Here is a 26,977-nt window from a genome sequence, read left to right as displayed (position 1 = left end):
GCTTAAATTAATTAGTACAGGAAGTCATTTCATATTGTTTTGATTGCCGGTTCTCACGTTTCACTATCCCATGTGCGCTGGCCAGTGGCTTCCACCACTCCGGCAGCCCCTTACCCCACAGCTCCCAGTTCACGCCCTCTCCAGAACATCCCGGAGCCCAGGCCGTTCCCAACAGTAGCCAGGAGCCCGAGCCCTGCACTGACGCACACACACACAGCTGCCATAGGAGGGCCGATGACAAACCGGTCCCGGACGAGCCCCCAATTCAGTCCGAGTGTGGGTGAGTGTGTGGATGTGTGGATTAGGGATGCACAATAATCAGTATCGGCTTTCATTTTTAATGTTATTGCTGTCAGTCCACTAAGAAAATTAGGCTGATATATTAAACCTAATAAATTATTGATTATATTAATTCAGATGCACACTGCTCACCATGATGACTTTGATTGGTGCCTTCACATATGAAGTAGCCAAATGGTACAATCCCATATCATTTTTAGTTGACCTATCCGTTCATGCACAGACACAATCATGCTGGATCTGAGTAAACGTTCCACGTTATTGATCCATGACACATGCATTTTGATTTGATAATGTCGTCCATTATTTGACATTCAAGGAAATTTGAATGACTTTCTTTCATTATTCAGGCATTGTTTTTGTTATTTTTACGTCAGGCAACAAATCATTCAAATCGTTTAATGCGTGGATTATCCCATTTATACCATGGTAATTTGCCAGCATTGACAAGTTAAAGCTATCATTGATGTTTACAGTGTTAAATTTGACTGGAAATGTTAAAATGGTGGTTATTTTCATCAGCTATGACTTGTTAGATCGAGCATTTTGTCCGCTTTAAATCAGACACAGAGATAAATTAGTGCGGCAAGGTTAAATTTATTTGTTTGAATCATAACATTTATTTGAATGAATTTGCCTAGAGAAAGAGAGAGAGAGATGTGTGTGTGAATTACCTGATTCTGTGCAGCATCTCTCTATTAGCAATAAAGCTGTGAGTTGAATTGCTTCAAAAACAGCGACGTTACCACCTCCTTGCTGAGTAATATAATCTAGCGATTCAGAAGCAAAGTTAATTTATTATTAAAAGTCATGGGGCAGCATTCACAACAAGCTTCTGTGCTCCTGTTTCTGTGTGTGTGCAGCACGACCTCCAATCTCTGTGTGCGAGTCAGTAAACGTATGTGTGTAAAACTTACTTGGAACTAACCTGTGCATTAAATGGTTTTATTGCACACCTTTCCGCCAATCAGAATCGAGTATTCAGACAGACCATTAATTATCAGTATTAACCAAAATTTCCATATCAGTGCATAACTAAATAGGATGCATCTACTGGTATGGTTGGAGAGAAGGTTTTATTTAATTGTTTAAGCCACTAAAAGCAGCATTATAAAAGCTAAGACACTTATGAGAGTAATTTGTTGTAATATTTAATTTAACATTGGCCATAACCACATACTCTTAGACCTCAAAATCTCTAGTGCGTGTAAAGCACTCAAGTAAAAGTATATTTAAAAGGAGTTGTATTGTGATTTCCTAATGTGAACAATTAGGTTGGGCTTTAGATTTGATTAAATTTATTCTTGCACTCCAATCTTGTGCCAGTGTGACTCATTAAGCGTCTGGTTTAAAAGGCCAGGAGAGACCAATCTATTCCGAGGCTGGATTTAGCCACCGGCAAAGGTCTCTCACTTCTTTTTATCCAATTAATCTCTCCTCTGGCACAATCATCATGCAATTTCAGTTTTCAAGGACAAAAAAAAACATCTGCAATAGGTTACTGATCAAAGCGGATATTTCCTCTATCGATCCGAGTATCACCGCGGCCTGGAATGAACCATCAGTAGCAGCTCTGTAAGCACGCAAACGTAATATACTTGGCATGTGTCTCCCCTCATTATTGATCTACACGTTGATGTCCAGTCTTTGTTTACTGTACCATTCCACACAGAAGATTGGTATTTAGCACTGGACACTTTTCTTTTAGTATTCTAGTTTTGCTTCCCCTCCTTCTAGGGAGCCATGGTGGAGATATTTTAGATGTTTTTGTTTTTAGATCATGGTGACGTTAGTGGGAAAAGACTGGTATTCATTTATGTTGAATTAATTAATGTATATTTGGCCACTTTGGGCATTGAGATGATGGTCAAAAAGTGGCCCAAAATACCTTAATTCACCTTATAGAAGAGTGAATTTGAACTGAACTAGATCTATCTATCTATCTATCTATCTATCTATCTATCTATAGAGGGTGTGCGCGTGATGTCACCATCGGCCGGAGTGACTGCGGTTACAGAGTGGCAGAAACACTGAGCGACAGCATTGGTTTTCAGTGCGAATGCTGCGAAAAACACACAAAACACATCTAAAACGGGAAAGAGCTTTGAGATTGACTGTACAAATAGATTTGACAAGAAATCAGAGGTATATTTTTACAGACTGCCGAAAGCTACAGAACAGAGAAGCAAATGGATCGCTGCAATTCACAGACACAACTGATCCAGGCAGAGAAAGGGGGATTTGCAGTTATCATTTTGTCAATATGCTGAATTTAGGGGTAAAATCATACACTATATATTGTATTGACCACTCATCAATTAAATATTTACCATCGTATATTCTGCATAATTGGATGTTTTTAAATAAACACTGACAAAAAACTATACAAGTTTTAAAGCTGGATGATATGACGATATAAATAACATTGATATAAGTGATCACCCAGATTTAGACCTATATTGTATTTATTTAAAGTTTTCACAGGCAAATTAGCTTTATGCATTTCTCCGGCGTTTAAATCAGGCACATATAAATGTCAGGAAACACTATTCCTGGCTGCATGTCAATATACAGTGAGGAAAATAAGTATTTGAACACCCTGCTATTTTGCAAGTTCTCCCACTTAGAAATCATGGAGGGGTCTGAAATTGTCATCATAGGTGCATGTCCACTGTGAGAGACATAATCTAAAAAAAAAAATCCAGAAATCACAATGTATGATTTTTTAACTATTTATTTGTATGATACAGCTGCAAATAAGTATTTGAACACCTGAGAAAATCAATGTTAATATTTGGTACAGTAGCCTTTGTTTGCAATTACAGAGGTCAAATGTTTCCTGTAGTTTTTCACCAGGTTTGCACACACTGCAGGAGGGATTTTGGCCCACTCCTCCACAGAGATCTTCTCTAGATCAGTCAGGTTTCTGGGCTGTCGCTGAGAAACACGGAGTTTGAGCTCCCTCCAAAGATTCTCTATTGGGTTTAGGTCTGGAGACTGGCTAGGCCACGCCAGAACCTTGATATGCTTCTTACAGAGCCACTCCTTGGTTATCCTGGCTGTGTGCTTCGGGTCATTGTCATGTTGGAAGACGCAGCCTCGACCCATCTTCAATGCTCTAACTGAGGGAAGGAGGTTGTTCCCCAAAATCTCGCAATACATGGCCCCGGTCATCCTGTCCTTAATACAGTGCAGTCGCCCTGTCCCATGTGCAGAAAAACACCCCCAAAGCATGATGCTACCACCCCCATGCTTCACAGTAGGGATGGTGTTCTTGGGATGGTACTCATCATTCTTCTTCCTCCAAACACGTTTAGTGGAATTATGACCAAAAAGTTCTATTTTGGTCTCATCTGACCACATGACTTTCTCCCATGACTCCTCTGGATCATCCAAATGGTCATTGGCAAACTTAAGACGGGCCTTGACATGTTCTGGTTTAAGCAGTGGAACCTTCCGTGCCATGCATGATTTCAAACCATGACGTCTTAGTGTATTACCAACAGTAACCTTGGAAACGGTGGTCCCAGCTCTTTTCAGGTCATTGACCAGCTCCTCCCGTGTAGTTCTGGGCTGATTTCTCACCTTTCTTAGGATCATTGAGACCCCACGAGGTGAGATCTTGCATGGAGCCCAAGTCCGAGGGAGATTGACAGTCATGTTTAGCTTCTTCCATTTTCTAATGATTGCTCCAACAGTGGACCTTTTTTCACCAAGCTGCTTGGCAATTTCCCCGTAGCCCTTTCCAGCCTTGTGGAGGTGTACAATTTTGTCTCTAGTGTCTTTGGACAGCTCTTTGGTCTTGGCCATGTTAGTAGTTGGATTCTTACTGATTGTATGGGGTGGACAGGTGTCTTTATGCAGCTAACGACCTCAAACAGGTGCATCTAATTTAGGACAATAAATGGAGTGGAGGTGGACATTTTAAAGGCAGACTAACAGGTCTTTGAAGGTCAGAATTCTAGCTGATAGACAGGTGTTCAAATATTTATTTGCAGCTGTATCATACAAATAAATAGTTAAAAAATCATACATTGTGATTTCTGGATTTTTTTTTTTTAGATTATGTCTCTCACAGTGGACATGCACCTACAATGACAATTTCAGACCCCTCCATGATTTCCAAGTGGGAGAACTAGCAAAATAGCAGGGTGTTCAAAGACTTATTTTCCTCACTGTACATGGATCACTGGATCTTTGGTAAGTTGTAAGGAACACTATATCGAGTCCAACCTTTAGTTTAAACTGATAATCATTTGTTTTACTGGTGTTTTCGCAGTTTTCCAGTCACACAGCAGCTCTCCTGTCACTCCGGCTGATGGGCATTCCTGCGGGAAAGTGACGTCAATGCATTCCCTCTATTGTCTATAATTATTTATAATTAGACTTATCTGAAAACAATAGACGCCTATGTTACATCTACATTCAGCTAGAAAAGCGAGTGTGTGCTTATGCGCTTGTTGAAACTCTCTCAGGTCCATCTCTCCAGTAATGTCTTTTGTTCTTCTTAGATTGATGGTGCGGCTGAGCTGTTTTCCCCAGCTGTTATAAAAGAAGCCTTGTAATGCAGTTAGCATCTCCATTCTTTGTTTATTCCACGTTACGCAACTCAGCCTCTAGACAAATCATCCAATAATGCTCACATTTATTGTGCCTGCTAATGAAGCTTTTTTCCCGTTGACACTATAAACCTCTCACCAGCTGCTAACTTTATTCTGTTTCTTCTACTTTCCTCGGCTTCTTTTGCTCAGTGGAGCCGAGAGCTTGTTGTCTTTCCTTCTGAAGGCTCTAGCCGAGCGGTCCAGGTACATACACACACCCCCACTGTGTATGTTTGTGCTCACACTGTTAGTGAACTTTCCCCTTTGACCCCTGACCTTTCTGTTCTCCACACTGAGTGTAAATGTCTCGAGTTGAAATCCTCCCCGCTGTGCCACACCGACCCTCGTCTCCTTGCTCACCTCGACAGTTTCTGTCAGGCTCAGACGTAGCCTGTAGTGCTCATATCAACAGTTGCTCATAGACACACACACCAGTAAAGGTCAACGGGTCACCAAGTGTGTTGAAGCCGCGGCTCTAGTGCCAGACAGCTGTGATGACACAGTCCAGCGCCTGCGGGCTTTGAGTGAGTTTTAATACAACCTCTTCACTATTGCACTCGTTTGGATTTTCGCTGCATTGCTCAGTTGTTATTTTTAGCCTGACGACACACACACTGCACCGTCTGAATGTGACCTTCTCACCGTATTAATTAACTCACCTGCAGTATTTACACAATCACTAAGTATTTTAACAGCTTGCATATTAGTTACCTTTACCTGTTACTTTCTAGAAGAAATTATGCTCTGCATGGAAATGCCTGTCATTGTTTCCCCTGTGGAAGTGTGTCAGCCCGAGGATGTTAGCCACTGAATACCACAGGAATAATCGACATATATACTAGTACATTTAAGTTTTTGAACCAGATGTTCAAAACGTTTTTATATCCCGTTTACACCTGTATTTAGTGTTGTCCACTTGTGATCTGATCGACCAAAATGCATCTTAATACCAGGTGTAAACAGGGGTGTGTGTGTGTTTTTTGTTATTTTATTAATATTTATGTAAAATTATTATTTAATTATAGTAAATTTATTTATTTACTTTTTTTTTTTGTGTGTGTGTGTGTGTGTGTGTGTGTGTGTGTGTGTGTGTGTGTTGTCTTTTTTCAGTGTGCCATGTATTCGGTTGTTAATCTCTATCCACATATTTAATGTTTAAATAGTTAAATGATGATTAATGTCTTGCTCCAGGTACTGTCGACAGAGTTTATCTTGTATTTAATATGAAATGTTTTATGAAATATAAAATTATTTCTAGTGTTGTTCCGGTGTTGTTTTAGTCCGTGTGTGTGTGTGTGTGTGTGTGTGTGTGTTTGTGTGTGTGTTTGTTTGTGCATGCTGTCTGACAGCTATCTAACACCCTGCCAGTCACACACACACTGCACGCAGTCACAACACTATCAAGGTCACATTGCTCCCGCCACTATCTTTCCCTTTCCTCCTTTTTACCCGATGGAAGGATGTGTTACAAACATGCTCAAGATGTTAGTGTTCTGAACTCACAGTTTAGTGTTCTGTGTGAGACTGATGATCATTACACGAACCAGATCTCCTGTAATCCTCACTGTCCGTCTCCTCAATGCTTCGCACATGCTGTCAAATAAGAGACAAAAGAATAAGACACAGACAGACCCTGGATCCTTCGTGTTTGAGTAACCCTTGTTCATCCCTGAGTCCTAAATGCCAGCATCATGGGCCTGTCTTTATGATCGGTGTGTGTGTGTGTTCCACAGGGAGCTGTACGCCGGAGAGACGTCCAGTCGGATACAGGAGAGAGAACGGGACCAACTGAAGGACACAGGTCTGCAGCCCAACATGTGTAAAGAAGAATACATGAAGATGATGCTGTCTGAAAGCCCACCTGGAGAGAGCGGACACAGAAAGGTACGCCATCAAACATGCTCTTTTTAAAGTAGCTTTATTGCAGTTTATTTGACAAGAAAATATTATTTAAGTTTTTCCGCTTCAAAATTTCGCATTCAATGTGTTACTTGCCGTTTCTTTGTAATTTTTTGTTAAATTTACTAGCAATTTCTGAGTACTAGAAATTGTATCAATTTGGTGTATGTAATACCATGAAAGTACCCTCTCTGGTAAGGGCATTTAGACAGGATTTTTTGGACATGATTCTGTAATAATACCATGTTTTTAAGACATTTACCAGAGTAATCATGTATTTTCTATGGTAATACCATAGTTGTTTGTTTTTGTTTTTTAAATGGACCAGAGTATTACAATATTTTTGGAGATGTACGATGGCACCACTGTTTTTCAGACAAGTACCATGGTATTACCATAGTGTTTTATATATGTACCTTGATAGTACTATGATTTTGGGCCTTTACAATGGTAATTTCATATTTTTTTGTTCTTTGTAACTATGCTTTGTTTTTGTACTTTAATATTGTTGTTCATAGATTTTTCTTTTTTGATATTTACCATTGTAATACCATATTTTTTATGTATTATGTTTTTTTAGACATAATAATACCATGTTTTTTTAGATATTTACTGTGGTAATCTTTTTTTTTTTTTACTTACCATAATGTCATAATATTTTTTTAGATCAGGTAATAGAGTGGTAAAAGTATATCATGGTACTACCATGTTTCTGGAGATGTACTATGATAAAACTGTTTGTTAGACAAGTACCATGGTAATGTCATAGTGTTTTTAGATATGTACCTCAATAGTAATGTAATTTTGGGCATTTACTGTGGTAATACCGTGGGTTTTTTTTTTTTTTTTTTGTACCATGGTAATGCCATGTTTTTTAGACATTTAACATGGTAATCATGTTTTTTTTCTGACTTAACATAATGTCAATATTATTTAGATGTGGTAATACTGGTAAGAGTGTATCATGGTAATACAATAGTTTTTGGAGGTAAAACTGTTTGTTAGACAATACCATGGTAATACTATAGTGTTTTAGATATGTACCTTGATAGTACTGTGATTTTGGGCATTTACAGTGGTAAAACCATGTTTTTGATATGCCACAGCAATGTTTTGTTGGTTTTGTACTTAAACACTGCGGTTTTGAAGTAATACATTATTTTTACTGCTTTTATATTTTTACAATAGTAATACCATGTTTTTGATGTATTATAGTAATAAGTTGGGTTTTGGACATGTACCATCAAAGTACCATGGTTGTCTTTGAAGTACCTTGGAGTACCATATAAAAACTAGTATATAAAAATGGTAATAATTATTAGTTTACATGCACTTTCTGGTGTCAAATAATACCTCTCCATTAGCTCTGATTAGTATGTGAATGTAGTCTCAGTCTGGGCTGTGTGTCTCACACACACACACACACACACACACACACACACACACACACACACACACACACACACACACACACACACACACACACACACATTGTAGCACTGATAACCTCAGTGTGTGAAGTGATTGAGGGCTGAACAAACGTGTGTGTTATCAGCCAGAGCTGGTTCTGGACACACACACGATAACGCGAGTCTCAGACGAGCAGATTCTGTTTAGGTAAGCTGATTGACGAGCGCTTGCTGTGTTTCTTCTCTTCGTGTTGAGTCTGACAGGATTCAAGGGTGGAAGTTGTTGTTGGAGCGTGTGTTTTCTGAAGTCTCCTCTGCTCCTGGAGACCGTCTTAATTGTGTTTTCCAGTTTCCGGGTCTCTCCCTCAGCCCGTTATCTGACAGCAAAGGCTGGAGTAGATGCACAATGCCCTATTTTCAGTGGTGTGTGTCATGTTGCAGTGCCCTCAGAAGCAGACGGGTCATTGTGCTTCAAACCAGCGTGATATCATACATGTTACAGCAACTCAGAAATCTGTGCTTCATCTGCTGTTCTCCAACATCTACTGTTTTCTACAGGTAGTTGCTAGAGCCCACTGAAAGTCTCTCTGATATTCTGGTATCTTAAGTCCCTCATTCAATTTTTTTTTTTTGTTATCATTGTTTTGTTTTAGTTTTCTAGATTTAAAATATTCCTGCAGTTTGATAAATGCATCTATTAAATCCAAATATTACATGTAGCCTCTCTTATTTGCCATAACTGCATACATAATTATAAATAAAAACTGATTAAATATTAATAAAAATACTATACTGTACATTATTACTTTACTTATATTAATTCATAATAATTAAATCTTAAAAATGGTCAATTACAATAATTAATTTGAAAATAACATTTTAGATCCAAATAAATTATTTGTTAAATATATGAAAAATAATATTATTTTACTATTATTTATATGCTATTATAGTTTATATTAAAATTACATTTAAATCTTTAGCTATGTGCTTTTGTCTTTTTTTTTATTATTACTAACATTTTTTTTTTAAATATTACTATTTAGGTTGAATTTATTTTATTTCAGTTTTAGTTTTTATTTATTTCCAGTTGATAATTTAAGTGCTTCAACCTAAAATGTCAGTTAATTGCAAAAGAAACATTTCTCAATTTTTTCTAGTTTTCATCTAATATTTATATTTTAATTGATTTCAGCTTTAATTCAGATAACATTTTTTTTTTATAGTTTTAGTTTTTGCTAACAATAATCACCTTGCCGTGAACAAGTTGAATATGATATGTTATTAAATTATTGAAATATTAACTTAAAATATCAGGGGTATAAATTATGAAATATTCATTTGTAAGCATGTTTTATATTTTAGAATATATAATGTTTTATTATGCCATATAACATTAGTTTGTTTATTTTGTACAAAAGCAGCTGTTATTGGTCCATCACAGATTTCCACCAGTGAAGGGTTTTTATTTTAAAGGCCACACGTTCCCCCGGAGACAGACCTGTCATTGTGGAGCGCGAGCCGGAATGGAAAACATTGTCAATCTGGTTTTTCGTCCTCGTGGATATTGCATGCAGGGAGCGTGAGAAGTGAGCATCCTGGTAAACCTGCTGTAGAGAAGTAGATTACAGACACTGAGAAGCTGGAGGAAAGGGATCCCAGTCTCATCTGAGAGATTCATACTTTCAATACTTTCATGATTCTGTCCTCTGGTTTTATTTCAACACAACCGAGTGATGAGCAGATGAAGAACAGGTGAAAAAAGGCCTATTTAAGGTCACTGTACACTACCGGTCAAATGTTCTAGAGTAATTACGATTTAGTTCATGTTTTTGAAAGAAGTCTCTTCTGCTCACCAAGGCTGCATTTATTTGATCAAAATACAGTAAAAAAATGTGGAATATTATTGCAATTTAAATATATTCTATGTGAATATATGTTAAAATGTAATTTATTCCAGTGATCAAAGCTGAATTTTCAGCATCATTACTCCAGTCTTCAGTGTCACATGATCCTTCAGAAATCATTCTTATATGCTGATTTGATGCTCAAGAAACATTTCTGATTATTATCAGTGTTGAAAACAGTCTTTTCAAATCTTTGATGAATAGACCGCTCAAAACATAGAAATAGAAATCATTTGTAACATTATAAATGTCTTTACTGTCACTTTTGATCAATTTAATGCATCCTTACTTAATAAACTTATCTTTCTTACCCCAAACTTTTTAAATGCAGCAAATCATCATATTAGAATAATTTCTGAAGGATCATGTGACACTGAAGACTGGAGTGATGATGCTGAAAATTCAGCTTTGATCACAGGAATAAATTACATTGGAACGTATATTCACATAGAAACCAGTTATTTTAAACTGTAATAATATTTCACAATATTGCTGTTTTTACTGTATTTTTAAACAAATAAATGCAGAAGAGACTAAAAATCTAAATTTGAACATTATTTGCTTCCCTGTTTTCCAGATGAGTAAAGACAGTGAGTTGTGTAATATCTCCGACTGCTCTATTTGCAGTGATGATGTTTCGAGCTGTGCTAAAGCCCGATCTCGTTTTAGTTTTACGGAAGCTGCTTCTTAAATCCCATTTAAGGCTGTTTTAATCCGAGAGGACCAGACTGGATCTAGTCTTATAAAGTGGCATGAGAGAGAGAGAGAGAGAGAGGGGGGGGGGGGAAATATTGAGGGTGGTTCATGGTTCAGCGATGGGATTTGAGTGGGATTTTGGTCTAAAGGAAGTGAAAACAGAGGGTTCGGGCCCGGAGGCGTTTAGCTTTGCTGAATCCCGTGTGCCATGACGTCTGCTTTCCCTCCGGTAATGGCAATTCAGCAACCTGACGTTTTTGATCAGGTCTCAAATGGTGGAAGACGTATTGTGTGCTATAAATAAAATGAACAGGATCAAGTGACTCCGCTTGGGAATGAACCAACTTCCTCTGGCTCACGCTCTGAATGGAAAACATATACAATGTATCTAAATAGCTTTGGCACAGTTTAAGCCTGTTAGCTCATGGGTGCGTTTAACTCTGTCCTCATGCCAGTGATATATGACATGTAGGACTACCTAGTGAGCTATCTACCTAGACGGCATATATATAGGCATCACACAGTGTGATCTTGATTAGAAGCTGCTTCATGTGATGCTACCTTTTAAGATACCTTGTTTTGTCCAAATTTAGCATTGCATATGTCTTTGCAATCCCATAATGCATTGCAACAAGAAAACCATGACACAATGGTAGACTGAGTTGAGAAATGTTTGGTGATGTTTTAAATATTTTCGCCAAGGCTGCATTTATTTAATTGAAAAACAGTAAAATCAGTAATATCGTGAATTATTATTATTACCATTTAAAATAACTGTTTTCTATGTGAATATATAGTAAAATGTAATTTATTCCTGTGATCACAGCTGAATTTACAGCATCATTACTCCAGTCTTCAGTGTCACATGATCCTTCAGAAATCATTCTAATATGATGATTTGCCGCTCAAGAAATATTTCTGATTATTATCAATGTTGAAAATCAATTTTAATGAATAGATAGTTTAAAAGAACAGCATTTAATTCAAATTAAAATATAAATATTTAGCTGTCACTGTTGATCAATTTAACGCATCCTTGCTGAATAAAAGTATTAGTAGGCTTAGTAAATCACACTGAGGCCATCATTTGAACAGTGATGTATATTGTGTTACTAAAATATATATTTTATTTCAAATACTATTTTGCCAGATTTGTGTATGATAATGTATTTTAAAGTTTACGTAGATGGCCATGGCCATTGAAATCACTTATAAGTGAGTGTGTGTCACGTGAAGAGTATTATTTTTGTTGTGCATTGACTTTGTTGTCTATGTAGAATGTCAAATCACTCATTTATGATGCTTCATTTCTGTTATGCTGCTGCCTAGTTGACATTAAGGATGCTCACTAGCTTTTAGACTTCAACACTTTACATTAATGCATTTGGCAGTCGATTTTACCCAAAGCAACATTCAAAGTATACATTTTATCAGTTCATGCATTCCCCAGAAAACCAATCCATGATCTACTCTTTGAGCCACAGGAACCCTTCAACTAGACTTGAAGACTAACTAATATGTGCTGGATAGTGAGCTCTGTGTGATGCACGGGCCCCGGGGCCGCACTTACCCCTCTTGTCCAGCTGACCGAATATGGCTCTGCTTTAGTCGCAAGCAACACACTCTCAATAGTGCACAGCTGCAGATAAAGAACAGGCTTTATTTATAACATCCTGCTGTTTAGCGACACAAGACCACGAGGATTTTCCATGTATTCAGTCCAAAACAAACCTACTAACCACGTCCTGCTGGGAGCGATAGTGGAGACTTTGTGCATATACCTTTATATGTCTTAGTAAATACTATTATACTAATATACATGTCATTTTTCTGGTATTTAAAGGGATAGGTCACACAAAAATAAAAATTGTCAATTATTCACCCTTTGTCGTTCCAAACCCGTAAGACCTTCATCATCTTCGGAACACAAATGAAGATATTTTTGATGAAATCTGAGAGCTTTCTGATCCCTCCATAGACAGCAATGTCATTACAACTTTCAAGGCCCAGAAAGGTAGTAAAGACATTGTTAAAACAGTCCATGTGACTCCAGTGGTTCAAATGTAATGTTATGAAGCTATGAGAATACTTTTTGTGCACAAAAAATGACTTTATTCAACAATTTTTTCTCTTCTGTCAGATTCCTACACTATTCGCGTAGTAAACAGTCCAGCATGGAGCCAAAGATAAATATAATAAAGGTCTTACAGGTTTGGAATGACACGAGGGTGAATAATTAATGACAGAATGTATATTTTGGGTGAACCATCCTTTAACATCTGTGATTTACAGTATTGATGTGTTTGTCCTGTCAGGCGTCAGCAGCGGGAAGCCTGTCACCGAGGCGTTCCCTGTACCGGACTCTCTCGGACGAGAGTGTGTGCAGTAATAGGAAGGGGTCGTCCTATGCCAGCTCACGAAGCTCCATGCTGGACCAGGCCATGCCCAACGATATACTGTTCTCCAGCACTCCACCGTACCACAGCACGCTGCCCCCCCGCATCAGCCTCAACCAGCCCGCATCCAAGCTCAAGAGTGAGTCCTGCACCTCACATCACTGCTGAAACACGGGGTGGGTCCAAAACCCAGTGAGCGGCCTACAGAGACTGCATTTATACGCGTCACATGCATACTCCTTTTATAATGCATTGCATTACCATTTATATATATATATACATGTATGACTCAAAGGCTGCATTTACACTGCCAGTCTTAAAGGGGTGGTATAATGCCCTTTTCACAAGATGTTAAATAAGTCTCTGATGTCCCCAGAGTGTGTATGTGAAGTTTTAGCTCAAAATACCCCACAGATATTTTTATATAGCATGTTAAAGTTGTCACTTTTTGAGGGTGAGCAAAAACGCACAGTTTATGTGTCTGTCCCTTTAAATGCAAATGAGCTGCTGCTCCCGGCACAGGGGGCGGAGCTTCAAGAGCTTGTGTCCTTTTACATCACACACACATGCACTGAACATTTCAAAAACTTTTAGCCTTTTATGTTCAAGCCGGAGTCAGAAAGATGGAGAGACTCAAGAAGAAGTGACAACATGTAGAAGCAACAGGACATTTCTGAATGGATGGTTGATGAATTAATGTAGCTGATGTGTAGTTATCTTCTAGTCGTTGATTAGCATATTCTGTCTTGATAATCTATAAATCGTGTTCAGGGGGCGGGGTTTATGTTCATTTTAGGGTTGGTGATGTCACTAACCCGGGAGGAAGCTCGTGTAGTCTCTACCAGCCGTTTGTTGTAGTCCTTAAAAAGCAATTTCTTTAAAAGCAAATATCTCCCTTTGCTTTGACCTTTGAGCGTCGTAACTTTGCAGATGTTGTTTATGCTCAAACAGCAACATTACACACTAACTAAAGTTAGAAAAGTGAAATCATAATCAACCACCCCTTTAATACACAATCCAATCTTTTTACATTCACATACATTTCCTGTTTACATTCACTTTAGACAGGATTGGAATCCGATATCTGTTTACATTAATTCCCGCCCAAAAGGATTTTCTGTGATTTTGCCATGCACATGGTTTTGAATGGCCGTGCTTTTAAAATTATTTATATAGTTCATGTGGGGTGGTCATGATTATTTGCCAGCATGAACAAGATAACAGCTGTCATGACTCATGAATGAGTAACCTAATAGTGAAGCTTGAAATAGATTTCTTTTCTTTACAAAGATAAATATATATGTATATGTATGTATATATATATATATATATATATATATATATATATAGTTCCCACCTCAATAAAAAGCTGTGAGTGAGCACACACTGGCATGTCTACCTCATAATACAACATTAAAAAGCTATATTTGTGAATAAACGTGTCATCCTCGTCTTGTGGTGGCTTAAATTCAAAGGGGAATCGGATATGCGTGTTTAGACATAGGTCAGATGTCCAGATATCGGATATGTATTTGATTTAAAACCACATTTGGAAGTGGCTCAGATCGGATGCGATAAAACGGATCTCGTGCGGATTTTTTGTGTTTACACGTGTGCAACATATTACGATCTGTGTCAGATGTGAGCAAAAGATCTGACTTTTTGTGCCAGTGAAAACGCAGAGATAATGGCATTTTACATAATTTATGTCAAATTTGCATTGATGCATCTTCACATAGCATGTCTGTCTGAATGTGCACATGCACATATGTGACCCTGGACCATAAAACCAGTCACATGGGTACATTTTCTTTAAATTGAGATTTATACATCATGAAAGCTGAATAAATAAGCTTTCCATTGATGTATGGTTTGTTAGGATAGGACAATATTTGGTCGAGATACAACTATTGAAAATCTGGAATCTGAGGGTGCAAAAAAATCAAAACCTTGAGAAAATCTCCTTTAAAGTTGTTCATTTATGTTCACGATTGTGCTGCATTCACTCACAAAAATAAATGTTTTATATATTTACGGTAGGAAATTTACAAAATATCTTCACGGAACATGATCTTTACTTAATATCCTAATCGTTTTTTTGCATAAAAGAAAAATCGATAATTTTGACCCATACAATGTATTGTTGGTTATTGCCACAAATAAACCAGTGCGACATGTGACTGGTTTTGTGATCCAGGGTCACATATGTGAGATTTCAAAGATGCGTCATAGCCATAGGGGAGATCTGGAGCATAACAGCCACTGGTCACTGTAAATAAAACCATTAAAAACTATACAGGTTTGAGACTAAAGCACATGTCATCCATAAACGCCTCTCATCATGATGCGTGCATTTCAGCCCCATGCGGTTAACCAGACAGAATAATTTCCTGACCAGAGAGGCAGTTATGTGTATGTGACACAGAACCCAGTGTGAGTCCTTTTATATGGCATCTTTAATTAAAAGCCAGGAAGAAGAAAATGTCACGGCTAAAGCGGCTCTTGCTCAGCACGGAGAAGACACCTGTCACAGCCGTGAGGATCAGGATCATGTGTTATTACTGCACCGATGCTGGGATTGTTCCTGCTCAAAGTATTTTACACACTTAACTCACACTTATAAATATGTCATTGTAAGAAAATATCAAACCAAGAGTCTGGATAAATATTTTCTCTTCACTAACATCACTTTTCTTCATTTCAAGCTGGTGATTTTTGTAAATGTTCAGTATGAAATCAATTGTATTTTCAGCATTGCCACAAACAGTGGTTTTGCTTGAGAAGTGTGTTTGTGCTATTATCCTATAATGAATGACTCTTGGTTTAATATTTTGTGGTCTAATGCAGTAATATTAATTATTATTATTATTATTATTAATTATAATACTATAATATATTTATATTATATAAAATATATATTGTATTTATTTATATATATATATATTTAACATTATTTATATGAATTATTATAATTATTATAATACTCATATTAATATACTTATTATTTATTATAATAACCATAATTTCATTTTTATTTTTATATATTTATATTGTTATTATTAATTGATTAATATTAATAAAATATTATTGTACTTATATTTAATATTATATATAATCCTAATTAATTATAATAATATTATTAGCATTAATATTATTAATTATAATAACTGTATTTAATATATATTTCTATATTTCTAATTTTCTATATTGATTTTGTATTTATATATATTTAATATTACTTAATCATTTATTGTTATTAATAATAAAAACTTGTATTATTGTTTATTATAATACTTAAAGTTTATATATTTAATCTTTATAATCTATATTTAATATTAATTATTGTTAATTGTTAATAATAATAATAATAATACTTATAGTTGATATATTTATATAGATATATTCCTAATTAATTATAATTCCTATTTTTAATAAGAACATATCTTAATAATATCAATATTATTATTACGAATTATTATTATTATTTATTAAAATTGTAGGTGTGACTTAAATCTCTAAATATGGTTTTGGTCCACAGTGACAGTATAAACCCCATTTGAAGATTGCTTGTTTATGAAGGGGGAAAACTTGATAAAAAGAGATGTGCTGCGAGCGACATTTGAAATGTATATTAGATAAAGGCAAAGTTACACACCAGAGCAAACAATCACATATAATTTGGTTTGAACTAAAGGATCTCTGATATGAACACATTTAACAGTTTTAATCAGTGTGTGAGAGATTATTCATTTATAGCTGGATTTTCGAGTGGCCCGCGGTGGCTGATTGCTGTCACGCGTGATCAATTTCTGATTGTTTCGACAGATAGCAGTTTGCAGAATTTTTCTCCTCACCCTGCTCATCTAGTGAATGGTCTAATTTGACAGATTGCATCCCTCTGAGGCACACACACACACAGAGAGAGAGAGAGGCACATTTACCTCCAGCGTTCTGCTGTTTTGCCCGCACATTGTTTTCAGAGCGAGTTCTTTATGAAATGGGAAAATGTTTATGGCATGTCCTGTCTATCAGGCTAGAGAGAGATGTACAGTGAGAGGTTTGGACACACGCAATTGATTGAAAAATGAAGCCATGTTCAGGGATCTCCTGAAGGCTGCCGAGAGAGACAGCACTTTAATAGCGCTGAGAGGAGAGTGTGTCTGCCTCGTATCCTCATATGCCTTATTGTGCTGTACGTTTGAACTTTTTCACTCAACGGCCAATTTGTCTACAAAAATGTTTAAGTTACCAGCCATTCAGAACTTCTACTAGCCGAAGAAATGACCAGATTAACTACATCACAGCTTATATAGGCATATTATATTATATTATATTATATAAAATTATATAAAATTTGTAATTCATACATTACTTTCTTATTCAAACAAAATCCTGTCATCCAGTCATCTCCTTCCTTCCTCTTTCATCCTCATCATTTTCACCAGAAATGTGTTTTAAGGTGGACAGATCAATACAGTACAAAGAACATCAAAAAGATTTAGGATGTCTTTTCTATTAACCAAATGCTGTTTAATCTTCGCTTTTGCTTCAATGCAAATGAATGAGCGCGCCGTTATTTGTTGCGTAGTGACGGTCATGATCAAGTAAGCCAAATACTGCAGATTCTGCGCAATATTTTGTATTTAATATATGTGACCCTGGATCACAAAACTGGTCACATGTCGCACAGGTTTATCTGTGGCAATAGCCAACAATACATTGTATGGGTCAAAATGATAGATTTTTCTTTTATGCCAAAAATCATTAGGATATTAAGTAAAGATCATGTTCCATGAAGATATTTTGTAAATTTCCTACCGTAAATATATAAAACATTTATTTTTGTGAGTGAATGCAGCACAATCGCCAACATAAATGAACAACTTTAAAGGAGATTTTCTCAATGTTTAGATTTTTTTGCACCCTCAGATTCCAGATTTTCAATAGTTGTATCTCGACCAAATATTGTCATATCATAACAAACCATACATCAATGGAAAGCTTATTTATTCAGCTTTCATGTGATGTATAAATCTCAATTTAAAAAAAATGACCCATAAGACGAGTTGAGTATTTTTGCTAAAATCTGCGCAGATTTGGTTTTCACAAGCTTCCCCAGCAGAGTGAATAAACATAATAAGTAACACACCAAATTGGCCAGTGATTTGACAGCGTTAATTTCAAACTTTTGGAGCGCAGTGTCAGGTAGGCTCTAGCTCTTTTCTTCTATGTAGTCTGTCATCCACATTCCTGAAGACTTGCCTCTCCAATCGAGCAGATCTTCAATGAATGATCCGCTCTTAAATTAATGGCTCTCATTCTGCTGTCAGTCGCGCTCTTGAGATCTCATAAAAAGAGGCATTATGTGGTAAAGACAGCATGTGACCGATTCATTATTCTCCAGCACTGTCACTCCCACTGCCTTCATTACTGTGACCTTCACGACCTCCAGACAGATGGACCAGGATTGAGCAGTTTCTGTCCCGGTCGGATGTGTGTAAACCCAGGGGAAGCTCACGAGATGGAAGAGGCTGTTAGATTGACAGTAACGTGTGGCGGCGAGTGTGTGTGTGTGTCACTGATCTGTCTCTGTGTGTGTGTAACCATCTCTATAGATGAGTTCTGGTTCTCTGACGGCTCGCTCGCGGACCGGGCGAAGTTCAGCGACCCAGGTCTCATGCCTCTACCAGACACTGCCACGGGCCTGGACTGGTCTCACCTCGTAGACGCGGCAAGGGCTTTTGAAGGTATGTGGAAAAACACTGTGTGTGGCGAGAGATGGGCTCCTATTACGCTTTTTAACATGTTAATCTTTCTTTAGTGTGTGATGTTGCTGTTTGAGCATGAAAAAGGTTTCCTCCAGTGGGAGTTCTTCTCTATATCAGTGTCAGTGTTTCTGAACTCGCCCTGAAACGCCTCCATTGTAGTCTTGAGTTTCTTCCCGGGAACAAACACGTCACAATATTCCTCATTTAAATAATTAATACGCAGAATAAAGGGGCGGGGCCTGGTTGAGTTAGTTAGTAGTGTGTTAAACTGGTGGTTATGGTAAGGGGCGGGACATTTCCCAAACACACTCAAAGCTCTTGACCAATCACAACACACTGATCCAGCCGACCAATCAGAGCACAGTGTGTTTTTCAGAAGGAGGGGCTTCATAGAGACAGGAACTAAACAGAGCGTTACTAACGGACTGCAATTGCAGATTTCGAACAGAGATGGCTTAAACTACGGACTGCCGCTTTAAATACACAGTAACCAGGTTTATATATTATACATTATAATCAATAAATCCAATTTGTTTCAATCTCATACATTTTAACTAATTGAATATTGCTTGATCAACAGCATGCCATATTTTAACCATGTTCATACACTGTTTCACTGAATGAATGTAGTGGTTTGAACAATGAACAGATTGATGCTGATTCGATTTGAATAAATGCATATTGAAAATATGATCAAATAGATGCAAATAGTTAATAATAAACTATGCCTTGATTTTTGTCTGTATTTCCTGTGCGCACATTCAGTTCACATAGTAGAAAACAACAGGGAATCTGCACAAAAGTTCATTGAGAAACAAAATATGCATCACATTAATTTTATTACTTTATGTTAAAACTGTAATCCAAATGTATTGTAATGCAATTCAAATACATAAATCTTAAACTTTGGTCTAAATATTTGTTTGTGTAGCCAGACACCCAGAATCACTCACACAAAGACCACAGAGCTGCCTACAGTTAAACCCTCAGACAGCACAGCATGCTGGGTAATTGTTGGCCCGTCCCGCCCTCGGACATTTGCATGTGATCGCAGGTCTCTGGTGTTCAGAAACGCTCGGCCCCTCCTGTGTGAGCCTGTCATTTCTGTAAATGGATTAGTAAGAAGGCCGTCATTATTTTGTTCATGGCTCCCGTATTCATTAAAGTCACTGAACCTGTGTTTCTCTGTTGTCGTAGGATGAGGCCTCAAGCACGTGTTTCATTTGTCTCTTATATTGAGGCTTTTCACGATCTAGGATCATCCCAGAAAGAATACATTTCATGAGTTAAACCTGAGGTTCATGCGTAAATCAATTATTTTGCCAATAAGCATAAACACTGTTAGCTTCTCGTTGCATGAACTTAAAGAACATCACACAGCTTTCCTTTTTTGGGTGAATCTCATGAAATTGAGCCGAGGTCATATTCAAGCACAAAATCAAAAGAGAAATTGAATTATATTTTGCAAAATGAAGCCTATTTTTAGGATCATTAAGACTGGTTTCATTGTGGCTTTATTCTCACCCAAATTTTCATTACTCTGATTTATCTAGATGCTTTTGTAAATTTCATTATTTTAATGGTGATTCTAATTAGATTACTTTTTTTATTTTTATTAAAAGGAACTCTAGAGGAGAGAGACACAAAACACACACAATATATATACACAATATATATATGTATATATATATACCTTATATGTATTGTTAATTACAGGAGATAATTGTACTTAAGCCTTCAGCATCAATGTTTTGATTGTGACAATTAAGTTTCTTTAAGCAAAATGTTATGTCTTTTTGTATTGTAATTTTGGCCTGCATAGGAAAGACATTTACACCTCTAATTAATGCATAATTTAATGCATGAAAATCTGGTTGAGATAAACTGTATTTATATATTAACTGCAGCTGCACTTTAATAGTCACTCACTATCATGTGTGGGGTCTGTTGCATGCAGAACATCGATCAAGTCCCAGAATGCATGAATGTATTAACATGGCGACACACAGGAGAAGTCTAGTGTTTAATTACAAACACCAAGAAACAACACAACATACTGAACTCTGAGAACTCAGGCTCTGGTTTTCATGCGGTCCACTCAAGCATGACGTGGTTTATGATCAGAGCTCTGAGGAGAGACACGGAGGTTTTATTGTCATGTTTTTAATGAAAGACTGCCAGTTCTGATCAGAAACACACATGTTAGGAATCTCCTGAGAGACGACCGTAAATTAAACTCTTTACGTTCTGCTGAAAGCGCTCAGATTATTTCCAACAGCAGCGTCTGTCTCCATATGCTGTGATGAGAGTATGTTCATTGATTTGTGAGACGCAGTATAATAAAGTACAGCTGTATTCACATTCTCATTGCTGTCTTCCTGCTAAACGTGTGTCATTAGGACGTCCACCCATATGTTGCATCTGATGACACAATGGGAACAGATTTAAACCCTTGACATCTGCACAGTAGTCATTTATGTGGCAAACAGGTCAGGTCTCAGATCAGTTTTTCATGTATAATTTTGGGTTTACATCTGGTTTATGTTTGTAATGAATGACCAGTGAGACTTTGAGCCTTGGCTGTAGCATTAAAGTAGAAATTCTGAAATCAAAATGTATGTTTTTTAGCTGTAAGTATGAGCTGGTGTGTTCCAAAACAATGACAAATTTAGGAGATATAAGCATTCAGATCTTACAGTCTCTCAATTCCGCCAAAAATGGATCACAGACCTTTATGACATCTTCAGCTTCTCATCACATCTTCTGTCCAATCAAATGCTCTCTAGAATCTGAAGCCCCGCCCCCTATGCAATAAATACCACCTGGTCAAAGCAGCCGTTGACGTGTCACAGAGGAATATGTGTTGAGATGTGTGTTCAGTTGCTCAAACGCTCGAGTTTTATTCCGGTTTCCAACTGTACGTTGGTTAATTTCCGTGTAATTTATTCACACCTCTTCTACTGAATCCCGCGTATCATCAGCGCTCGGATTCGCTTCCATGGTGCTGTCAAGTACGACTCGCAGTCTGTGAGGTAAACTAAACGCTATTGGCTATTTGAAAAGGGGGAGGAGCCATTCAATATGTCCCGCCTTCACTTCCTGTTTCAGTGGACATTACGTCAACGCATCACACAAAGCCAAGGCACTTCAGTGGGCCTTTAAAGAGCCACACGACTCTTAGTCGTCTCAAGTCACCCACTTGTATATGAATGTTTATGTGAGTGTTTATGCATGTTTATGAACGTTTGTTCTACATTTTATAAACACATTCGCATTTGTGCTCGCTGATGTAAATGGATGGTAAATATGTTGTAAGCTAAATTTATCTCTCAGTGTTTAGATGGAACTGTGTCTCAGTAAGACCCAGAAAAAAGCATCTCCTCTATAGAGACTGTAACTTTGTTTCCAAGTATTGCATCAGTCTTTAAAGTGTATTTATGGTACCTGAAGCAGTCTGGTCTTGTTTTAGCAGCACAGCTCATGTGTAGGACGACTGCAAGATTGAGAACACCTGATCTGTGTGTGTGTGAGAGATGTTTGTATCGCGGAAGCAATAAAAAATTCTGTATTATACATTTTTAAGGCCAGACAAGTAATTTGCTGAGGTCAAAAGAAGGCACTACACGCCTGCACACATATTCAAATGCGCATACCTATAGACTAAACACGTAATACACATTTCGTGTTTTTGAAGTTTGCGCCGGGATAACTTTTTTCTCAAGGTTTGCACCTTGGAACTTATTTCAAGGTTTGCGTTCTCAAACCCTAAACACTGTTGTCGTGCGGATGAGCGGCCGGAGCGCGTAAAGGGTTTTCTGTTAGAACGGTGTCGTGTTAGCGGCCCCATACGCTGATTTCACGCAGCCGCCATTTTGAACTTGAAAGTGAGGCTCCGGTGGGAAGAACCCCGGAAGTACAGATAAACAACAATGCCTTGGACTACCAACCTGAAGCTGCTGCCGCGATTTACACTATTGGAAGATAATATCTAATATAGGATATGTATATAGTTCATTCCTGCTTCATTTTTTACTCTCTGAATTATATATATAAAAAATTTTTTATTTATAAATAAATTTCACTGTATATAGTCTAAAGTATGAAAGAAATGTATGTACAGTTTTAGAATTGACACAACATCATTAAACACAACAATACGCCATCGCATTCACGACTCTCATATGATTAAAGGCGACACTTCCGGTTTTCTTCCCACCGGAGCCTCGCTTTCGATTTCAAAATAACGGCTGCGTGAAATCAGCGTATAGTTAATAACTAATGATCTTTGCGACTGAAATTAATCAATCAAACTGTAGCTGGACAATAACTTTATCCTAGAGCTGCTGTAAAGCCAAAACACTTTAATTTCCTATTATCACTGCAAAGCTGCTTTTGAAAGCATCTATATTGTTAAAAGTGCTACATAAATGAAGGGGACTTGACTTGACTTTGCTTGTGTCCAGACCAGCGCGTGTCCTCGTTCTGCACCATGACGGACATGCAGAGAGCCGAAGCGCTCCAGATCTCGCGAGAACTCACCAGACGAGTGGCGGCGGCTGAAGGAGCTGCGCTGGAGGCCGGGTGAGTTCAACCGGATCTCACACACACTACACACACTATAGACTAGGGCTGCACAAGCACATGTTTCTGAGGAGCTTCATTTGTCTCTTATATTGAGGCTTTTCACGATCTAGGATCATCCCACAAAGAATACATTTCATGAGTTAAACCTGAGGTTCATGCGTAAATCAATTATTTTGCCAGTAAGCATAAACACTGTTAGCTTCTCGTTTCCTTTTTGGGTGAATCTCATGAAATTGAGCCGAGGTCATATTCAAGCACAAAATCAAAAGAGAAATTGAATTATAATTATCGCAATTTACATGTAATCGCACTTAAAGCGATTTGGCTTATCACGATTATGAAATCACAAAGGCTGCGATTATTTGTTATGTGCAGCTTGTCAGTGCCGTACGGCTCTGTGATCATTAGTAAACGCTGCTCCATCTGAAAGCACTGAGAGTTTGAGTCGCTTATAAACGTGCATTTGAAAACACAACACTCGTCAAACATCTTTCCAAACATGACCAAAATATGTTTTCTGTCATTTTAGGTAGTTTTTATCATGCTAATGTAAGTTTAAGTGTTAATTTGGTCTTAGTTAGTTATTTGATGCTATAGAAAAAGGGAATGTGACGTCATGATTGACAGCTTTTCTAAACAAAGTAGTCACTGAGGCACCAATGGACTTTTTGGGGATGACTTTGGCGGCTTCACTTTTCACCAATGGAAGAGAGTGAACGGGCGTCGTCCATTTTTTTTAGTGTCTATGGATCAGACACACACACACTATACACTCTTGTTTTTTTTTATTTTACGTATAGCCTAATACTTCTGTCTCTGTCTTCAGCGATACGTCTCCGGCCACGCTGACGGGAAAAGTCAATCAGTTGGAGGTGATCTTGAGACAGCTGCAGTATGACTTGAAAAAGGTGAACTGTGCTAATGGAGAACAATAGCTGTTTTTCTCTACGTCTCACTGTAAATGCTAGGAAGTACGTCAACTGTGATTGTGAGTTTACAGGAGGAAGGGTTTTAAGGGGAAGGATAGGCAAACAATGTGTTAAAGCGTGTCGTAATGGACACCCAGCATATAACGTCATGTGAGGTCAATGTACGTACAGCTGGTGTACAATTACTCTAAATGACCATAAAGGGCCTTATGAACGACGGAGATCATCTATATTCGTTTAAGGTTTCTAGAACTTGGTGCCATTTGTTTTTATTTGTTAAACTTTTCCTTCTCTTAAATAACATCTCAGTGCAAAATACTCCAACGGTGAAATTTGTACGATATCTAAAATACTTCATTCCAGAGGTTTTTAAAAACTTTTGAGAAATCATATAAAAAAGAAACATTTATTAAATTAATTTAATTGTTTTGACCGCATTACCACCTTTGAAATATTCGATTTTGACAATATAACCACTTTTTTTTAACTGTAAAAATTTCCAAAATAATACAAATTTGGTACAGTATTATCCATTTCTAATTTGACAGCATTGCTGCCTTCACAATATTACTGTTTGACATTATTAGCACTTAAAATATTGTTTAAAATAAAAAAAATATATATATACAAAAATAAAATAATAAGATAAAATGCCGTTTTAAAAAAAATACTGAAAAAATCACAAAATCAAATAAATAATAAACATTTGATGAAATATAATAAATAAATACAAATTACAGTATTATCCATTTCTAATTCAACAACATTACAGCCTTCAGAATTTACAGAATTTGAGAATCTGTATTATCTAAAAGTTTTAAAATCTGCTTTATCCTAAACACTGTAAAAAAAAAAGTATTCGAAGTTGTAAATAAATCAAAAATGATTACAAGTTTTACAAGAAAATACAATTTGAGTCTTCAAAATATCACGTTTAATTACTTTTCTTAAATTATTGGTGAAATTTCCTAGCAATTTCTATGTCAAACACTACACCAGTTTTTTAAAAGTTTTTGCTCGTTTCCACATAATGATATCATATTATAAGCATCACCATAAAACGCTGTTCTAAAGCTGCTGTTCTGCTCGTGTGTTCAGGAGAAGGAGGACAAGGCGATCCTGCAGGTGGAGGTGCAGAACCTGAGGCAGGACAACATGCGTTTGCAGGAGGAGAGCCAGACCGCAGCCGCTCAGCTCAGGAGGTTCACAGAGTGGTTCTTCCACACCATCGACAAGAAGCCTTGATGGAGACTCCGTCGGCCCGGGTCTTCAGGGCAAACGAGAGGCCGAAACCACTGGAGAACTGCATCCACCTACGCTAGCAAAGCCCAATTCCTACTGCAATTCCAATGAGATGTAGAATGTAAGTACATGTTGGACTGAGGAAGCCACTTGGCTGGTGTTCGCTGGTGTCGTTGGTTCACTTGCGGGGCAGAATGTACTGAACCAGATCCTGGAGGTGGATTATGAATGTAACGCATCAAAACTAGGCATTTCCTTCACAAAAGTTTCATTTTCTGCCTCCGTTATTGAAAGGCATACAATCAAAACGTTCAACGGCACCTTCATCGCGTCTCCTGAATGATTTCTGTCCACGAGTTCTGGCGCTGATCGGAGAAACATCCCTGAAGGTTTCCTGAAGAAGCCGTGCGATTGAGATCGTGCCTCAAAGTTAAGACGAAGCCGGTGTGTGTGTGCATGAAGTCGCTCGCTCTCTGTTCCTGAAACACATGCCTAGTGAACCACAGTCACATGCCAAAACTGTCCATCTCTGTACAGAACCTCCAATCAAGTGTCTTGTATTTAACACTGTTATTTAAGCTTATTTAACCTAAATTAGTTTATTTTATTAAAGTGGAAACGGCGAGGCAGGCGATACTGTGACGGCCAGGACTGTGTCCGATACATAGATTTATTGATGATTTGTCTTTTCTTTTTTTTTTTCTCTCCCTCATTCCAACATTTGGATGCTGCTAGATAACACTTTGGTTTCTACGCTTTTACAAATGTGTTTCTCTGTAAATTGAGTTTGTGTAAGATGGGACATTGGTTGCTTTTTTTAAATAAATGTAGTATGTAAAATCAATCTGTGGTGCATTTTTTTTTATATTTCAGGTTCTAGGAATAAACTAATTGATGAGCAAATTTAATAATGTCTATATTATTTACATGTCCTATGATTTCAGAATTCTAGATGGCAAGATTTTTTTCTTTAATTTATATATATATATATATATATATATATATATATATATACATTATGTAAAGTTCATTTGTGAGTATACATCATGATAATATGTTTTATTTCTGGACAAAAATTATTGCTGCTTTAGTTTTATTTTTGCATTATGGTAATGAGAATTTGGAGGGGAAATGTGTTAATTGTCATAATAATAATGCAAAAAAATAGTTTTTTGTAAAGTTTTTTACTTATTTAATATTTTTATTTTATTATTATTATTATTTTGCATTATGGCAATGAGAATTT

General features: G+C 37.1%; 1 protein-coding gene across 8 annotated transcripts in view; it reads left to right on the top strand.

Annotated features, from left to right (window-relative positions):
• LOC311279652 (signal-induced proliferation-associated 1-like protein 2) overlaps positions 1 to 26,575 on the top strand; it is a 143,442-nt gene extending 116,867 nt beyond the window's left edge. For 2 of the 8 annotated variants that reach the window (XM_084391281.1, XM_084391280.1), the window contains exons 15-21: positions 86 to 280; positions 6,635 to 6,785; positions 13,128 to 13,347; positions 18,824 to 18,955; positions 23,440 to 23,557; positions 24,387 to 24,468; positions 25,588 to 26,575. In XM_084391281.1, the coding sequence (XP_084247407.1) occupies positions 86 to 280; positions 6,635 to 6,785; positions 13,128 to 13,347; positions 18,824 to 18,955; positions 23,440 to 23,557; positions 24,387 to 24,468; positions 25,588 to 25,734 (1,045 nt within the window). In that variant the 3' untranslated portion in view covers positions 25,735 to 26,575. The other 6 variants (XM_084391284.1, XM_084391283.1, XM_084391286.1 and 3 more) reach the window with 5 other exon arrangements.
• The last annotated feature ends 402 nt before the right edge of the window (positions 26,576 to 26,977 follow it).

Source organism: Rutilus rutilus, assembly GCF_951802725.1.
Source record: "Rutilus rutilus genome assembly, chromosome: 20".
NCBI classification, from domain to species: domain Eukaryota; kingdom Metazoa; phylum Chordata; class Actinopteri; order Cypriniformes; family Leuciscidae; genus Rutilus; species Rutilus rutilus.
Note: the sequence above shows the minus strand (reverse complement) of the source record. Positions and strands in the feature narration are given on the sequence as shown.